Source organism: Amblyraja radiata, chromosome 48 (assembly GCF_010909765.2).
Source record: "Amblyraja radiata isolate CabotCenter1 chromosome 48, sAmbRad1.1.pri, whole genome shotgun sequence".
NCBI lineage: Eukaryota > Metazoa > Chordata > Chondrichthyes > Rajiformes > Rajidae > Amblyraja > Amblyraja radiata.
In genome coordinates, this window is record NC_046003.1 from 6,776,712 (window position 1) to 6,797,286 (window position 20,575).

The following is a 20,575-nucleotide window of genomic DNA, read 5'->3' on the forward strand; positions in this document are numbered from 1 at the left end:
ATTATCCCAATTATGTTAGTCCTTGCTGTCTCCTCTCCTTCCTCAGCCCTCCTACTATCTCCTCCCACCCCGCAGTCTTCGGGCTCCTACTTTTTCCTTTCTTCTCCCCGCCCCCCCCCCCCACCCCCCATTAATCTGAAGAAGGGTTTTGTCCCGAAACGTTGCCCATTTCCTTCGCTCCATAGATGCTGCTGCACCCGCTGAGTTTCTCCAGCTTTTTTGTCTACCTTCGATTTTCCAGCACCTGCAGTTCCTTCTTAAACTCCTCAGTTCCTTCCTGTACACCACTACTCTTCACGTTGTATATTAATGATTGGGACGAGGGGATTGAAAGCATTGTGGCCAAGTTTGCAGACGATACGGAAATAGGTGGAGGGGCAGGTAGTGTAGAGAGAGCAGGGACTCTGCAGAAGGACTAGGACAGGTTGGGAGAGTGGGCAGAGACGTGGCAGATGGAATATAGTGCAGCAAAGGAGGGAGCAACGCACTGTTTATTTTAAAAATCAAAAATAATGTATTTAATTACGATCACGATACAAAAAAACAAAAAAAAACTTCCTCCACCGTATTACAATATCACCAAATTATTCAGACACTACATTTCCAAACAACTGTGCTACAAATATACAAATACACCAGTATATAACCATGTCCCTCTCTAACACCACCCGGGCACGGACTTAAACCTGGTAATGATACAACCAACTGGTTCAGGCAAAGCCCTCTTCTGCCTGGCACCGTGACTCGCGGAGGGCCAGCTTGGCCAGGCCTAGGAACAACCCAACCAGGCCATATTCAGCCCTGCCCACTCCCTAGATCCCATCACCAGTCCTTCAGTCGCTGACAGCAGAGTCACTCCTCCCCCTATGGACCCTAGGTGGAGTGGCTCCGGAGCCTGGCAACAAGGGACACTCTGCTGGTCACAAGGAGTGACACACTGTGGTAGGGAGTGACACACTGTGGGAGTGACACACTGTGGGAGGGAGTGACGCACTGTGGGAGGGAGTGACGCACTGCGGGAGGGAGTGACGCACTGTGGGAGGGAGTGACACACTGGGAGGGAGTGACACACTGTGGGACGGAGTGACACACTGCGGGAGTGACTGGGAGGGACGCACTGGGAGGGAGTGACGCACTGTGGGAGGGAGTGACACATTGTGGGAGTGACGCACTGTGGTAGGGGCGGTGAGGAGGGAGTGACGCACTGGGAGGGAGTGATGCACTGTGGGAGTGTGTGACGCACTGTGGGATGGGTGGTCAGGAGGGAGTGCCACACTGGGAGGGAGTGAGACACTGTGGGAGGGGGTGTCTGGAGGGAGTGACGCACTGGGAGTGACGCACTGTGGGAGGGAGTAACGCACTATGGGAGGGAGTGATGCACTGTGGGAGTGTGTGACGCACTGTGGGATGGGGGTCAGGTGGGAGTGGCACACTGTGGAAGGGAGTGGCACACTGGGAGCGACGCACTGTGGGAGGGAGTGACACACTGTGGGAGGGGGATTCAGGAGGGAGTGACACATTGGGAGTGACGCACTGAGGGAGGGAGTGACGCACTATGGGAGGGGCAGTGAGAGGGGAGTAACACACTGGGAGGGGCAATGAGAGGCGAGTGACGCACTGTGGGAGGGAGTGACACACTGTGGGAGGGGTGGTGAGGAGGGAGTGACACACTATGGGAGGGAGTGACACACTGGGAGGGGTGGTGAGGAGGGAGTGACACACTGTGGGAGGGGTGGTGAGGAGTGAGTGACACACTGGGAGGGAGTGACACACTGAGAGGGAGGTGAGGAGGGAGTGACGCACTGGGAGGGAGTGACACTGGGAGGGGCGGTGAGGAGGGAGTGACGCACTTTGGGAGTGGGCGGTGAGGAGTGAGTGACACACACTGGTAGGAGCAGTGAGGGGGGAGTGACACACACTGTGGGAGGGGCAGTGAGGGGGGAGTGATGCATGTGGGAGGGTGTGACACACTGTGGGACTGACACTGGGAGTGGGTGGTGAGGAGTGAGTGACACACTGGGAGGGGCGGTGAGGAGGGAGTGACGAACTGGGAGGGGCAGTGAAGGGGGAGTGACACACACTGTGGGAGGGAGTGACACACTGGGAGTGACGCACTGTGGGAGTGGGGGGTGAGGAGGGAGTGACACACTGGGAGTGGGTGGTGTGGAGTGAGTGACACACTGGGAGGGAGTGACACACTGTGGGGGGGGGGCAGTGAGGAGGGAGTGACACACTGTGGGAGTGACACACTGGGAGGGCGGGAGACGAGGGAGTGACACACTGGGAGTGGGTGGGGAGTGGGTGGTGAGTGAGTGACACACTGGGATGGAGTGGCATACTGGGAGGGGCGGTCAGGAGGGTGACACTGGGAGTGACGCACTGTGGGAGTGACACACTGGGAGTGGGTGGTGAGGAGGGAGTGACACACTGGGAGTGGGGGTGAGGAGTGCGGCTCCACCACTACACCACCACGGCGCTCTTCTCCGCTGTACACACCAGGTCCACAGCACAGGATAAAAGTGTGGAAAGTGAGTCCAGTGAACTGACAGGGGGTTCACTGCTAAAGATTGTTCCTTCTCTCCTCAGCCGTGATATCGGGAGAGTGGAGTTCATTCACTACACTAGAAGTGACAGCGCAGAATGGTTTGTGTGCACACATTCCGTGTCACTACAGGTACCCGTCGCATCTAAACAATAAACCACGGATTGGAATCTGGTTTAACAGTGAGACGAACAACGACAAAAATGTAGCCTTACACTCCAAGAATTCCAGGAAAGAATCAACAAAGTTTCGCCATCGGACCCGGCTGTCAGGAGATCTGGGAGACAACAACTGTTCCCTGGTTATAGACAACGTCACGCAGCAAGATGCAGGTCCTTATTTTTTCAGAGTTAATTTTGGAGGGGGAGATCGTTTCAACTACCACCCTGTAACACAGCTCCATGTTACTGGTAAGTGCTCTGTATAATTCACTCATTCACTCCACAGTTTCTTCCCAGCTGTTATCAGGCAACTGAACCATCCTACCACAACCAGAGAGCAGTGCTGAACTATTGGAGACCTATTTGATGCCCCTTGGACAGTCCGTGATCGGACTGTACAACTACTGCCTCGTCTGTCGTGGGATAGACTGATTACTGGCTCATATGTGAGGATGTTATTTGTAGATTTTAGTTCTGCATTTAATTCCATCATCCCCAGCAGAGTGGTGGACAAACTGTCGGATCTGGGTGTTGATGCAAACACATGCGGATGGATTAAGGACGTTTTAACAGACCGCCCACAGACTGTCAGGATGGGGTCCAATTACTCCCCAGTCCTGACGCTTAGCACAGGAGCGCCACAAGGTTGTGTGCTGAGTCCCATCTTGTATACAATATACACTTATGACTGTACACCAACACACAGTACAAACAGGATCATCAAGTTTGCGGACGACACGACTGTGGTGGGACTGATAAACAACAACGACGAGTCTGCCTACAGAGATGAAGTCCAAAAACTGACTGTCTGGTGTACCAAAAACAACCTGGTACTCAACCCATCAAAGACAAAATAACTGGTCGTTGACTTCAGGAGGAAGAGGAGAGAGGAACCTGCTCCTTTATACATCAAAGGAGACACGGTGGAGAGAGTCACTGGCTTTAAGTTCCTGGGAATAAACATCTCCCAGGACCTCAAATGGCAAATGAACACCGTCACTCTCGTGAAGAAGTCACAGCAGCGGCTGTATTTCCTGAGGTCTCTGCGGAGAGCAAACGTCTCACAGCCGCTGCTGCTGTCCTTCTACCGATGCGCCGTGGAAAGTTTCCTCTCCTATGGGATCCTGGTGTGGTTTGTTAGCTGTACTGTGGCTGAGAGGAGGGCGCTGCAGAGAGTTATAAAAACTGCACAGAGCATTACAAACGCTCAACTGCCCTCCTTGGATGATATATATAGGGCCCGATGCTTGCGCCGGGCTACTAACATCAAGCAGGACACATCCCACCCTGCCAACCACCTTTTCACTCTGTTACCCTCTGGTAGGTGATTCACGTCTCTGAAGGATCGCACCCATAGACTAAAACATAGTTTCTACCCATGTGCGATAAAAGAGCTTAATTCCAACAGAGAACACTGGGGAAGCAAAATGTAATTCCAAGAAATGCAACATTCTTTTAAATTTCTTTTTAAATACTTATTTATTATTTTTACTAATAAGTGTACATATGTGTCAATGGTTGTCGTGTTTGCATTTTTTAACCGGAGGAGATGCAATGGAATTTCGTTGCACAGTAATGTGCAATGACAATAAACGTATTCATTCATTATTCATTCATACCCCCCCCCCCCCCCCCCCTCCAATCTTTGCATGTCCCATATCCTGGACATTTACATTTTCCAAATTTCCACTCAATGTTTTAATTTAATGTTTGTGCAATATTACATACTGTGTAATAACTGGTCATTTTAATTTCATTGTTATTATAATGCACATGGCATTTTCAATGCCTTGTCCTCCAGGATAAATAAAGTTATTTTGCATCTTATCTTTGCTGGCTTTACCTTTACTAAATGTCATTCCCTTATCGTGCAACTATACACTGCAAATGGCTCAATTGTAATCTGCTCACTGATAGACACAAAAAGCTGGCGTAACTCAGTGGGACAAGCAGCATCTCTGGAGAGATAATGGATGACATGTCGAGTCGAGACCCTTCTTCAGACTGGTTAGGGATAAGGGAAACGAGAGATATAGACTGTGATGAGGAGAGATAAAGAACAATGAATGAAAGATGTGCAAAACAGTACTGATGATAAAGGAAACAGGCCATTGTTAGCTGTTTGTTGGGGGAGAACGAGAAGCTGGTGCGACTTGCATGGGGAGGGATGGAGAGAGAGGGAATGCCGGGGCTTCCTAAAGTTAGAGAAATCAAATTTGATTCCACTGCCCAAGCGAAATATGAGATGTTATTCCTCCAATTTGCATTTAGACTCACTCTAACAATGGAGGAGACCTAGGACATAGCAGGCAACAAAAGCTTTTCACTGTCCCTTGGTACATGTGACAACAAACTAAACTGAAACAATAGATGTTCAGCAGTGAGTGGAGAAAAACATGGTCTGTACAATTCACACACACACACACACACACACACACACACACACACACACACACACACACACACACACACACACACACACACACACACACACACACACACACACACACACACACACACACGCACGCACGCACGCACGCACGCACACACACACACACACACACACACACACACACACCACACACCACACACACACACACACACACACACACACACACACACACACACACACACACACACACACACACACACACACACACACGCACGCACGCACGCACACACACACACACACACACACACACACACACACACACACACACACACACACACACACACACACACCACACACCACACACACACACACACACACACACACACACACACACACACACACACACACCACAGCATCAGGATCCTCCTGGTTCATTTCTGGGTCACAGTGACACCTCCAGTTTTTGCCCTGTTATTACCAGGTTTTCATTGCCCATATATGCTCCTAATATCGACTCCATCTACACTTCACGCAGCCTGAACTAAACTAAACAATGACTGTCTTATCCTTACTGCCCTTAGTGGAGAACTCTGTCCCCATCTTCCCAATCACAGGTCATCACAAGATTCCTGATCCCCGACCTTTCCAACCTCCCCTGACCATTGTACCTCCTTTTTCAGGGATCATCCTTGTTTAGTTGAGTTTATTGTCACGTGTACCGAGGTACAGTGAAAAGCTTTTGTTGCGTGTTAGCCAGTCAACGGAAAGACAATACATGATTACAATCGAACCGTCCACATTGTATAGCTACATGATAAGGGAATAACGTTTAGTGCAAGGTAAAGCCAGCAAAGTCCGATCAAGGATAGTCCGAGGGTCACCAATGAGGCAGACCGCTCATTAACCCGGACCGCTCTCTGGTTATGGTAGCGTGGTTCAGTTGCCTGATAACAGCCGGGAAGAAACTGTCTCTGAATCTGGAGGTGTGCGTTTTCACACTTCCATACATTTTCCCCGATAGGAGAGGGGAGAAGAAGGAGTGACCGGGGGTGAGATTTGTACTTGGTAATCTGGAGGTGTGTATGTTCACACTTCTGTACATTTTCCCCGATAGGAGAGGGGAGAAGAGGGTGTTAAGGGGGGGTGAGACTGGTCCTTCATAATCTGTAGGCGTGTGTTTTCACACTTCTGCACATTGTTAAAACATCCTTGCTCGTGTGGGACTGGGATTACCATGTGAACCGATGTATCCAGTGATGTTTAACTAAAAGTATCTGTTCCTGTGTGTGTTAGATTTCACAGATAAACCCACGATATTCTCTGCTGAAATGGTGGCAGGTCAGCCTGTGAACGTGACCTGCTCCTTCAACACCACATGTAATGGAACGACACCCACCTTAACCTGGGTCACCCCCGCTGGTGAACCTCCTTCAGCCTCACACAGAGTAACTCAGTGGGGAAACACTTGGACATATACTTCTGTTCTGTCCCTGACACCAGCGCTCAAACATCACGGACAAAACCTCACCTGTAGAGTCAGATACCCAACTGTCTCATCCGAGCAGATCCTCACACTGAATGTGCAATGTAAGTACGGACATCGTTTATTGTGCAGGAACAGCAATCATCCAATAGCAGTGCTGGTATATAAGGTCATAGGCGATAGGAGCAGAATTTATCCATCTGGCCCATCATGTCTACTCCGCCATTCAACCATGGCTGATCTATTTCCCTCCTAACCCCTTTCTTCTGCCTTCTGCCATAACCTCTGACACCCGTACAAATCAAATCAACACCAAAAGCTGGAGCAACTCAGCGGGACAGGCAGCATCTCTGGAGAGAAGGAATGGGTGATGTTTCGGGTCGAGAGCCTTATTCAGAGTGAAAGTCACGGGAAAGGGAAGTGAGAAATATAGCCGATGATGTAGAGAGATGTAGGACCTACCTGATCTCCAGTTGCTAAACACTTTCATTCCCCTGGTAAACAAAAAAGCTGGATAAACTCAGCGGGCGCAGCAGCATCTATGGAGCGAAAGAAATAGGCAAGGTTTTGGGCCGAAACCCTTCTTCAGACTCTAATTCACCTTCCCATTCCCACACTGACCTTGATGTCCTAGGACTCCTCCACTGATAGAGTGAGGCTAAACGCAAATTGGAGGAACAGTATCTCATATTTCACTTGGGCAGCTTACAGCCCAGTGGTAACTTCAGGTAGCCCTGGCATTCCCTCTCTCTCCATCCCTCCCCCACCCAAGTCACACCAGCTTCTCGTTCTCACCCAACAAAAAGGCTAACAACGGCCTGTTTCCTTTATCATCGTTAATTTGTTGCGTATTTTTCATTCATTGTTCTATATCTCACTACACCATTGCCTATATCTCTCATTTCCCTAAACATAGAACTAGCGTGTGAACGGGTGATCGAGGGTCGGCGCGGGCTGAAGGGCCTATTTTCGCACTGCATCTCTAAACTAACCATAGAACTAGCGTGTGAACGGGTGATCGAGGGTCGGCGCGGACTGGGTGGGCTGAAGAGCCTGTTTCCGCACTGTATATCTAAAGCCTGAAGACTAAAGTATTTTACAATCCAAGGTTCACCGAAAGTGCCACAAAACTGATTGCTGAGTTGTATCTGTTTGCAGACGCCCCCCAGAATCTCTCAATCACTTCCCTCGACAACGTGAACAATTCCTGGGTCAGTGTAAAGGAAGGAAACTCTGCAGCGATCCTCTGCTCCGTCCACAGTTTCCCAACATCTAACCTGACGTGGAGACATCTCGGTGTCACGCTAACCACAACACGTTACAGCAACGAGCTGTGGATGGAGTTCCCTGAGCTGACACGGCAGGATGCTGGGGTATATCGGTGTATGGCGGAGAATGAACACGGGACAGCAGAGAGGGATGTGACCGTCACTGTAGAATGTGAGTAGATACACACTGTCATGTCTAAAAAGGCAGATGGATTATGGGCCCATGAAAAATGCTGAAATTCACCGTGCACACGGACTCACTCACACCTACACACAGTCTCTCAAACACAACACACACTCACTCACAAACAACACATAATCTCTCACACACAACACACACTCTCAAACACAACACACACTCTCACACTCACTCACGCACAACACACACTCACTCACACACAACACACACACACTCACACACAACACACACTCTCACGCACAACACTCACTCACACCCACAACACTCACTCACACACACAACACACACTCACTCACGCACACCTACACACAGTCTCCCTCTCCCTCACACACACACTCACATTATCTCCGTCCCACACATGAACGCCATCACTCACACACATTCTCTCAAACACATACGCACACTCACCCTCTCTCACAAACTCACCCTCTCTCACACACACACTCACTCACTCAAACACACACACATTCTCTCTCACATGCACATACACACAGTCATCCTCAAGATCTCGGAGAAAACCCACGCAAGTCACGGGGAGAACGTGCGAACTCCATACAGGCAGATACCGGTGGTCATGATCGAACCCGTGTCCCTGGCGCTGTGAGGCAGCAGCTCTACCCACTGCGCCACCGTGCCGCCCACATCTACAGTATTTTGTGTTCTCCACCTGTATGAAGCCTGTCTAACCTCTGCCTGACATTGTTGGATCATATTGGTCTCTCGAACCTGAAACCCTCAATGTCTCCCTCTATGTATCGTCACTCCTCATGTTGCTTAAAACACAAAATTCTGGAGCAACTCAGTGGGTCAGGCAATATCTTTGGAGTCATAGAGTCTTAAAGCGTGGACACCTTTGGCCCAACTTGCCCACACCGGCCAATGAACCCCATCTACACTAGTCCCACCTGCCCTACTTCGACCCATATCCCTCCAAACAAGTCCAATCCATGTTACCTGTCCAACTGTTTTTTAAACGTTGTAATGGTCCCAGCCTCAACTACCTCCTCAGGCAGCTCTTTCCATACACCCACCACCCTCTGCATGAAAAAGGTTACCCCTCAGGACCCGTTAAATCTTCTCCCCTCTCATCTTAAACCTAGCGTACTCAACCTCTCCCTATAGTCTGAAGAAGGGTCTCGACCCGAAACGTCTCCGTTTCCTTATCTCCAGAGATGCTGCCTGTCCCGCTGAGTTGCTCCAGCTTTTTGTGTCTACGCGAATACAGTTGTGCCATCCACTGTGTACACATACAAGATAAGGGAATACCGTTTAGTGCAAGAAAAAGCCAGTACAGTCCTATCAATGATAGCACAATAGTAATTCAGGACTGCGCTCTGGTTGTGGTAGGATGATTCAGTTCTGATAACAGCCGGAAAGAAACTGTCCCTGAATCTGGAGGTGTGCGTTTTCACACTTCTGTACCTCTTGCCCGATGGGAGAGGGGAGACGAGGAAGGGGAGCGATTCGTCCTTGATTATGCTGCTGGCCTAAGAAGAACCCCATTATTCACAATACAATAAGAATTTGGAAACAAATAAAATTATCCTTGAAATTAAATAATCTATCAGTGCTAACCCCACTATTGAACAACCCTGCATTCAAACCATCTCTTATCGACAAAACATATTAACAATGGGATAGACTGGGGATTAGGAAAGTAGGAGATATGTATGAATTGGGCAAATTGTTATCATTTCAATAATTAAAATCAAAATTTAAACTGAATGATAATCAATATTTTAAATATATACAGTTATGTGACTTTATGAAGAAATATACACATATATTTCAAACTATATTTTTAGAACCTTTAGAAGAAGCAATGAATATTAAGGCTGATTCACAAAAACTAATATCATACTTTTATAATAATATATTAAATAGAGAATTACCCTCAACAGAGGCACTAAGATAAGATTGGGAACAGGAACTAATGATAAAGATGCCGAAAGATAGATGGGAAAAGTATCTGATGAACACACATAATTGTTCCATTAATGCAAGACATAATTTAATTGAATTTAAATTATTACACAAACTATATTATTCAAAAACGAGGTTGAATAAATTCTACCCAAACGTCTCTCCCAGATGCGAGAAATGTTTGTTTCAAAATGTTAATATAACACATTCATTTGCAGGATGTACAAAGTTGAATACATTTTGGAGCGATATATTCGATATATTTACAAAGCTTTTCAAGACAAGAATAGAACCTAATACGGAATGGATTATATTTGGAATAATATTAGAAGATATCAATTTAAATAAAGATCAACACTTTTTTTAATTATGGGTTAATAATTGGAAATAAATTGATACTTAAATTTTGGAAAAATTACAGCTATACCAACTGTTAAAATGTGGATTAGGAATATGATGGACATAGCACACCTTGAAGAAATGACACTCCGACTAATAGATAAATATGACCAATTATAAGGAGTTGGTCCCCTTTCATCGACTTTTTGGAATCATGTGATGCAGCGGTACCGTAAGGATTACTGATTCCAGGTCACGTCGTGGATAGATTTACAAATCCGAATAAAGATTTGAAAATTTCTTTTTTAAGGGTCTCCTATTTCTACTTTCTACTCTTTCTTTTCTTATATACACATTTCACGTTTTTCTATTTTCTACTATCTATTATACCTCTTTTCCTTCTCACTTTTTTTTTCCTGTTTTTCTTACTTCCTTTTTTTCAAACATAAAACTAGAGGTTGTACATAGAATGTATTACGTTATGACATAGTTGGCACCTAAAATTAGGTTCCACTGTATTGTTTTGTATTGTATTAACTTCTAATTTTTTTTTTAAAGATAGCACAATAGTAATTCAGGGCTGCGCTCTGGTTGTGGTAGGATGGTTCAGTTGCCTGATAACAGCCGGAAGAAACTGTCTCTAAATCTGGAGGTGTGCGTTTTCACACTTCTGTACCTCTTGCCCGATGGGAGAGGGGAGAAGAGGAAGGGGAGCGACTCGTCCTTGATTATGCTGCTAGCCTTGCCGAGGCAGCGTGAGGTGTAGATGGAGTCAACCGGCCAACGTGCCCGATCTATATAGGGGATCTTGTAACAACTTACAACATTCTTTAGGGGTTGGACAGGCTAGATGCAGGAAGATTATTCCCGATGTTGAGGAAGTCCAGAACAAGGGGTCACACAGTTTTAGGATAAGAGGGAAATCTTTTAGGACCGAGATGAGAAAAACATTTTTCACACACAGAGAGTGGTGAATCTGTAGAATTATCTGCCACAGAAGGTAGTTGAGGCCAGTTAATTGGCTATATTTTAGAGGGAGTTAGACGTGGCCCTTGTGGCTAAAGGGATCAGGGGGTATGGAGAGAAGGCAGGTACAGGATACTGAGTTGGATGATCAGCCATGATCATATTGCATGGCGGTGCAGGCTAGAGAGGCTGAACAGCCTCTACTCCTGCACCTATTGTCTATGTTTGGAGGGATATGGGCCATATGCGGGCAGGTGGCACTAGAGTATCTGGGACATGTTGGCCGGTGTGGGCAAATTAGGCCGAAAGGCCTGTTTTCTACACTGTCACCCGATGTCTCCAACTCTCGTGGAAAGAGGAGGAGAACCTCTTCAAAGTAGACATATCTTGAGGAGATTTTGCAGTGGAGCAGACGAAATGTGTAGGAAGGAACTGCAGGTGCTGGTTTAAACCAAGTGTAGACACAAAGAGCTGGAGATACTCAGTGGGTCAGGCAGCATCTCTAGAGAGAAAGAATGGGTGACGTTTCAGGACGAGACCCTTCTGCAGAATGGCTACATCCGTACTGCATCTTTTCTCTCCATACTGTCCTGGTTGGCACGTGGGATTCTGCCGTGTGAACACGTTTAAACCTTTGTTTGTCTTTAGATGCTCCGTGGAATCTCTCAATCACTTTCCCCGACAACGTGAGCATTTCCCGGGTCAGTGTAAAGGAAGGAAACTCTGCAGCGATCCTGTGCTCCGTCCACAGTTTCCCAACATCTAAACTGACGTGGAGACATCTCGGTGTCACACTGAACACAACACGTTCCAGCAACGAGCTGTGGATGGAGTTCCCTCAGCTGACACGGCAGAATACTGGGGTCTATCAGTGTGTGGCGGAGAATGAACACGGGACAGCAGAGAGGGATGTGACCCTCACTGTAGAATGTGAGTAGATACACACTGACATGTACCTCGAAACATCATAAGGTCATAAGTGATAGGAGCAGAATTAGATGACCGAATGGCCAAGTCTACTCCACCATTCAATCATTGCTGATCCATCTCTCCCTCCTAACCCCATTCTCCTGCCTTCTCATAGAGTTATAGAGCCTTAAAGTCATAGTCACAGAGAGTGATCCAGTGTGGAAACAGGTTCTTCGGCTTAACTTACTATCAACAGCCTACATGTCTCAGTTATATTAGTCCCACCTGCCCACGTTTGGCCCATATCCATCCAAACCTGTCCTATCCGTGTACCTGTCTGTTTCTTAAACACTGGGATAGTCCCTGCCTCAACTACCTCCTCTGGCAGCTCGTTCCTTATACCAACTACCCGCTGTATGAAAACGTCACCACCTAGATTCCTATTAAATATTTTCCCCTTCACCTTAAGACTATGTCCTCTGGTCCTCGATGCCCCTACTCTGGGCAAGAGACTCTGTGCGTCTACCCGACCTATTCCTCTCATGATATTATACACCTCTATAAGATCACCCCTCATCCTCCTGCGCTATATGCAGAATAGACTCCCAGCCCTGCCCCAACCTCTCCCTATAGCTCAGGGCCTCGAGTCCTGGCCACATCCTCATAAAACTTCTCTGTACCCTTTCCTGCTTGACAACACCTTGCCTTTATTTCCTCTCTCCTGTTCTAAGATGAGGAAGATTAGATAAAATTATTTGAAGCATTGTGTGCAGTTCTGGTGACCACATTGCAGGAAGGACGTGGTGAGGGTGCAGAATGCTGCCTGGATTACAGAGTATTAGCAATAAGGAGTTTTAAGGAGGGCACACAGTGGTCCAACGGTAGAGTTGCTGTCTCACAGCACCAGAGAGCCGGGTTCGATCCTGACTATGGGTACTTGTCTGTCGGCAGTTTGTAAGTTCACCTCAGATTCAGATTCAGATTCAGAATCAAACTTTATTGTCATTGTTCAGTGTTAGTACAGAGACAACGAAATGCAGTTAGTTAACATCTCCCTGGAAGAGCGACATAGATTCTGAGAAATAAATATATATATGTACATACATCATAGTAGTGCTATTTTTTTCTGGTGGGTGGAGTGTCCGGGGGGGGGGGGGGTGGGGGGGGGGGGGGGTGGGGGGGGGGGGGGTCGGTGGGAGAGACTGGCAATCACCAAGGTACAGAGTTGAGTAATGTAACAGCCGCAGGGAAGAAGCTGTTCCTGGACCTGCTGGTCCGGCAACGGAGAGACCTGCAGCGCCTCCCGGATGGTAGGAGGATAAGAAGACTGTGTCTGGAGTGAGAGCAGTCCTTGGCGATGCTGAGCGCCCTCCGCAGACATCGCTTGCTTTGGACAGACTCAATGGAGGGGAGGGAGTAACCGGTGATGCGTTGGGCAGTGTTCACCACACTCCGCAGTGATTTCCTGTCGGAGACAGAGCAGTTGCCATACCATACTGTGATACAGTTGGTAAGGATGCTCTCGATGGTGCAGCGGTAGAAGTTCACCAGAATCTGAGGAGACAGATGGAGCTTCTTCCGTCTCCCCAGGAAGAAGAGACGTTGGTGAGCCTTCGTGACCAGAGTTGAGGTATTGTGGGTCCAAGAGAGGTCATCGGAGATGTTGACCCCCAGAAACCTGAAGCTGGAAACACGTTCCACCTCCGTCCCGTTAATATGGATGGGGGTGTGCGTGCCACCCCTAGACTTTCTGAAGTCCACAATGAGCTCCTTGGTCTTCTTGGAGTTACGGGCCAGGTTGTTGTCAGCGCACAATGCTGCTAGGAGCTGGACCTCCTCCCTATAGGCTGACTCATCGTTGGTGCTGATGAGGCCAATCATCGTTGTATCATCTGCATACTTGATGATGGTGTTAGTACCATGTACAGGTGTGCACCTCATGACCTACGTGGGTTTTCTCCGGGTGCTCCGGTTTCCTCCCACACTCAAGTCGTACAGGTTTGTAGGTTAATTGACTTGGTAAATTGTAAATTGTCACTAGTGTGTGTGGGATCGTGTAAGTGTGCGGGGATCGCTGGTTGGTGCGGACATGGTGGGCCGAAGGGCATATTTCTTTGCTTTATCTCTAAACTAAACGAAACTAAAGATGGTGGAAAGATTTGTATTGTTTTCTACCGAGTTGATAAGTTCATATTTGAAAGGAGCAGAATTAGGCCATTCGGCCCATCATGTCTACTCTGCCATTCAATCATGGCTGATCTATCTCTCCCTCCCTCCCAACCTCATTCTCCTGTCTTCCCATAACCCCTGACACCCGTACGAATCAAGAATCTATCTATCTATGTCTTAAATATACCCACTGACTTGTCATCCACCGCCGTCTGTGGCAATTAATTCCATAGATTCACCTCGCAGTTCAAAGGCTGAGGGGAGACCTGAGAGAAATATATGAAACTATGAGATGCATATAGAAGTTAGACAGTCAGAATCTTTTTCCCATGGTGCAAATGTCAAGGTTGAGAGGGCAGAGCTTTAAGGTGAGAGGGGAAAATTGAAAAGGAGATGTGCGGGGCAAGTTTTACAATACAATACGACATGATATAACTTTATTTATCCCAGGAGGGAAATTGATTAGCCAACAGTCATAAAGACACAAAACATATGAAACATGAAATTAAAGTGACGAGTGGAAAGGATTGGGGGATGTGCAAAAATTACGTGGGAGGGGTGTGGGAAGGGGAGACAGTCTCAGTCTACCTCCCGACAGAAGGGGGAGGAGTTGTACAGCTTGATAGCCACAGGGAAGAAGGATCTCCTTTCATCGACGAGAAAAACCTTTTTCACACACAGAGAGTGGTGAATCTGTGGAATTCTCAGCACACAGAAGGCAGCTGAGGCCAGTTCAATGGCTATATTTAAGAGGGAGTTAGATGTGGCCCTTGTGGCTAAAGGGATCAGGGGGTATGGAAAGAAGGCAGGTACAGGATACTGAGTTGGATGATCAGCCATGATCATATTGAATGGCGGTGCAGGCTCGAAAGGCCGAATGGCCTACTCCTGCACCTATTGTCTATGTTTGGAGGGATATGGGCCATATGCGGGCAGGTGGCACTAGTGTATCTGGCACATGTTGGCCGGTGTGGGTAAATTAGGCCGACAGGCCTGTTTCCACACTATCACCCTATGGCTCAAACTCTCGTCGGAAGGAGGAGGAGAACCTCTTTAAAGTAGACATATCTTGAGGAGATTACGCAGTGGAGCAGACAAAATGTGTAGGAAAGAACTGCAGGTGCTGGTTTAAACCAAGGTTAAACACAAAGAATTGGAGATACTCAGATGGTCAGGCAGCATCTCTAGAGAGAAGGAATGTTTGACGTTTTGGGTCGAGACCCTTCTGCAGACTGGTCACATCCATACTGCATAGTTTCTCTCCGTATTGTCCTGTTTGACATGTGGAATTCTGCCGTGTGAACATGTTTAAACCTTTGTTTGTCTTTAGATGCTCCGCGGAATCTCTCAATAACTTCCCACGACAACGTGAACAGTTCCCGGGTCATTGTAAAGGAAGGAAACTCTGCAGCGATCCTCTGCTCCGTCCAGAGTTTCCCAACATCTAACCTGACGTGGAGACATATCGGTGTCATGCTGAACACAACACGTTCCAGCAACGAGCTGTGGATGGAGTTCCCTCAGCTGACACGGCAGGATGCTGGGGTCTATCAGTGTGTGGCGGAGAATGAACACGGGACAGCAGAGAGGGATGTGACCCTCACTGTAGAATGTAAGTAGATACACACTGACATATCCCTCGAAACATCATAAGGTCATAAGTGATCGGAGCAGAATTAGATGGCAGAATGGCCAAGTCTACTCCACCATTCAATCATTGCTGATCCATCTCTCCCTCCTAACCCCATTCTCCTGCCTTCTCATACAGTTATAGAGCCTTAAATTCATAGTCACAGAGAGTGATCCAGTGTGGAAACAGGCCCTTCGGCTTAACTTACTATCAACGGCCTACACATCTCAGCTATATTAGTCCCTCCGGCCCACGTTTGGCCCATATCCCTCCAATCCTGTCCCATCCAGGTACCTGTCTGTTTCATAAACACTGGGAAAGTCCCTGCCTCAACTACCTCCTCTGGCAGCTCGTTCCATATACCAACTACCCGCTGTATGAAAACGTCACCATCTAGATTCCTATTAAATCTTTTCCCCTTCACCTTAAGCCTATGTCCTCTGGTCCTCGATTCCCCTACTCTGGGCAAGAGACTCTGTGCGTCTACCCGATCTATTCCTCTCATGATATTATCCACCTCTACAAGATCACCCCTCATCCTCCTGCGCTCTATGCAGAATAATCCCAGCCTGCTCAACCTCTCCCTATAGCTCAGGGCCTCGCGTCCTGGCCACATCCTCATACATCTTCTCTGTACCCATTCCTGATTGACAACACCTTTCTTTATTTCCTCTCCTCTTCTAAGATGAGGAAGATTAGATAAAATGATTTGAAGCATTGTGTGCAGTTCTGGTCACCACAAAACAGGAAGGATGTGGTGAGGGTGCAGAATGGATTACAGAGTATTAGCAGTAAGGAGTTTTAAGGAGGGCACACAGTGGTCCAACGGTAGAGTTGCTGCCTCACAGCATCAGAGAGACGGGTTCGATCCCGACTACGGGTACTTGTCTGTGGGGAGTTTGTAAGTTCACCTCAGATTCAGATTCAGATTCAGATTCAAACGTTATTGTCATTGTGCAGTGTACAGTACAGAGACAACACAATGCAGTTAGTTAGCATCTCCCTGGAAGAGCGACATAGAATATGAGCAATAAATATATATATGTACATACAGTCATAGTAGTGCAATTGTTTCTGGTGGAAGGAGTATCCGGGGGGGGGGGGGGGGGGGGGAGACTGGCAATCACCGAGGTACAGAGTTGAGTAATGTAACAGCCGCAGGGAAGAAGCTGGTCCTGGACCTGCTGGTCCGGCAACGGAGAGACCTGTTGCGCCTCCCGGATGGTAGGAGGATAAACAGACTGTGTCTGGGGTGAGAGCAATCCTTGGCGAAGCTGAGCGCCCTCCGCAGAAATCGCTTGCTTTGGACAGACTCAATGGAGGAGAGGGAGTAACCGATGATGCGTTGGGCAGTTTTCACCACCCTCCGCAGTGATTTCCAGTCGGAGACAGAGCAGTTGCCATACCATACTGTGATACAGTTGATAAGGATGCTCTCGATGATGCGCGGTAGAAGTTCACCAGAATCTGAGGAGACAGGTGGACCTGCTTTAGTCTCCTCAGGAAGAAGATACGATGGTGAGCCTTATTGACCAGAGTTGAGGTATTGTGGGTCCAAGAGAGGTCATCAGAGATGTTGACCCCCAGAAACCTGAAGCTGGAAACACGTTCCACCTCCGGCCCGTTAATATGGATGGGGGTGTGCGTGCCACCCCTAGACTTCCTGTAGTCCACAATGAGCTCCTTGGTCTTCTTGGAGTTACGGGCCAGGTTGTTGTCAGCGCACAGTGCTGCTAGGAGCTGGACCTCCTCCCTATAGCCTGACTCATCGTTGTTGCTGATGAGGCCAATCATCGTTGTATCATCTGCATACTTGATGATGGTGTTAGTACCATGTACAGGTGTGCACCTCATGATCTACGTGGTTGTTCGCCGGTTGCTCCGGTTTCCTCCCACATTCAAGTTGTACAGGTTTGTAGGTTAATTGGCTTGGTATCAGTGTAAATTGTCCCTAGTGTGTGTGGGATAGTGTAAGTGTGCGGGGATCGCTGGTTGGTGCGGACATGGTGGGACGAAGAGCATATTTCTTTGCTTTATCTCTAAACTAAACTAAACTAAAGATGGTGGAAAGATTTGTATTGTTTTCTACCGAGTTGATAAGTTCATGTGAAAGGAGCAGAATTAGGCCATTCGGCCCATCATGTCTACTCTGCCATTCAATCATGGCTGATCTATCTCTCCCTCCCAACCCCGTTCTCCTGTCTTCCCATAACCCCTGACACCCGTACTAATCAAGAATCTATCTATCTCTGTCTTAAATATACCCCCGACTTGTCATCCATCGCCATCTGTGGCAATGAATTACATAGATTCACCTCGCAGTTCAAAGGCTGAGGGGAGACCTGAGAGAAATATATGAAACTATGAGATGCATAGAGAAGGTAGACAGTCAGAATCTTTTTCCCATGGTGCAAATGTCAAGGTTGAGAGGGCAGAGCTTTAAGGTGAGAGGGGAAAATTGAAAAGGAGATGTGCGGGGCTAGTTTTACAATACAATACGACATGATATAACTTTATTTATCCCAGGAGGGAAATTGATTAGCCAACAGTCATAAAAACACAAAACACCTGAAACATGGAATTAAAGTGACGAGTGGAAAGGATTGGGGGATGTGCAAAAATTACGTGGGGGGGGGGGGGGGGGGGAGGAGGGGAGACAGTCTCAGTCTAGCTCACGACAGAAGGGGGAGGAGTTGTACAGTTTGATAGCCACAGGGAAGAAGGATCTCCTTCCATCGACGAGAAAAACATTTTTCACACACAGAGAGTGGTGAATCTGTGGAACTCTCTGCACACAGAAGGTAGTTGAGGCCAGTTCAATGGCTATATTTAAGAGGGAGTTAGATGTGGCCCTTGTGGCCAAAGGGATCAGGGGGTATGGAGAGAAGGCAGCTACAGGATACTGAGTTGGGTGATCAGCCATGATCATATTGAATGGCGGTGCAGGCTCGAAAGGCCGAATGGCCTACTCCTGCACCTATCGTCTATGTTTGGAGGGATATGGGCCATATGCGGGCAGGTGGCACTAGTGTATCTGGCACATGTTGGCCGGTGTGGGTAAATTAGGCCGACAGGCCTGTTTCCACACTATCACCCTATGGCTCAAACTCTCGTCGGAAAGAGGAGGAGAACCTCTTCAAAGTAGACATATCTTGAGGAGATTACGCAGTGGAGCAGACGAAATGTGTAGGAAGGAACTGCAGGTGCTGGTTTAAACCAAGGTTAAACACAAAGAGTTGGAGATACTCAGATGGTCAGGCAGCATCTCTAGAGAGAAGGAATGGGTGACGTTTTGGGTCGAGACCCTTCTGCAGACTGGTCACATCCATACTGCATAGTTTCTCTCCGTATTGTCCTGTTTGACATGTGGAATTCTGCCGTGTGAACATGTTTAAACCTTTGTTTGTCTTTAGATGCTCCGCGGAATCTCTCAATAACTTCCCACGACAACGTGAACAGTTCCCGGGTCATTGTAAAGGAAGGCAACTCTGCAGCGATCCTCTGCTCCGTCCAGAGTTTCCCAACATCTAACCTGACGTGGAGACATCTCGGTGTCACGCTGAACACAACACGTTCCAGCAACGAGCTGTGGATGGAGTTCCCACAGCTGACACGGCAGGATGCTGGGGTCTATCAGTGTGTGGCGGAGAATGAACACGGGACAGCAGAGAGGGATGTGACCCTCACTGTAGAATGTAAGTAGATACACACTGACGTCCCTCGAAACATCATAAGGGCATAAGTGATAGGAGCAGAATTAGATGGCAGAATGGCCAAGTCTACTCCACCATTCAATCATTGCTGATCCACCTCTCCCTCCTATCCCCATTCTCCTGCCTTCTCATACAGTTATAGAACCTTAAAGTCATAGTCACAGAGAGTGATCCAGTGTGGAAGCAGGCCCTTCGGCTTAACTTACTATCAACAGCCTACACGTCTCAGCTATATTAGTCCCACCGGCCAACGTTTGGCCCATATCCCTCCAAACCTGTCCTATCCAGGTACCTGTCTGTTTCTTAAACACTGGGATAGTCCCTGCCTCAACTACCTCCTCTGGCAGCTCGTTCCATATATCTTAGCATCTCTCTAGAAGAGCGACATAGAATATGAGCAATAAATATATATATATGTACATACAGTCATAGTAGTGCATTTTTTCTGGTGTAAGGAGTATCCGGGGTGGGCGGTGATCACCGAGGTACAGAGTTGAGTAATGTAACAGCCGCAGGGAAGAAGCTGCTCCTGGACCTGCTGGTCCGGCAACGGAGAGACCTGTAGCGCCTCCCAGATGGTAGGAGGATCCCCAGACTGTGTCTAGGGTGAGAGCAGTCCTTGGCGAAGCTGAGCGCCCTCCGCAGACATCGCTTGCTTTGGACAGACTCAGTGGAGGGGAGCGAGTAACCGGTGATGCGTTGGGCAGTTTTCACCACCCTCCGCAGTGATTTCCAGTCGGAGACAGAGCAGTTGCCATACCATACTGTGATACAGTTGGTAAGGATGCTCTCGATGGTGCAGCGGTAGAAGTTCACCAGAAACTGAGGAGACAGATGGACCTTCTTTAGTCTCCTCAGGAAGAAGATACGCTGGTGAGCCT

The 20,575-nt window shown here is 47.9% G+C and overlaps 1 protein-coding gene across 1 annotated transcript; it reads left to right on the plus strand.

Annotated features, from left to right (window-relative positions):
• Window positions 1–1,598: 1,598 nt before the first annotated feature.
• On the plus strand, window positions 1,599–19,594 carry LOC116968957 (sialic acid-binding Ig-like lectin 10; the record flags this gene model as incomplete). Its single annotated transcript, XM_033015945.1, has 6 exons — window positions 1,599–1,605; window positions 2,587–2,952; window positions 6,389–6,514; window positions 6,596–6,682; window positions 15,682–15,963; window positions 19,395–19,594. Coding segments are annotated over exons 1-6 (1,068 nt in total), but the record flags the coding sequence as incomplete, so codon positions are not given.
• Window positions 19,595–20,575: the final 981 nt, after the last annotated feature.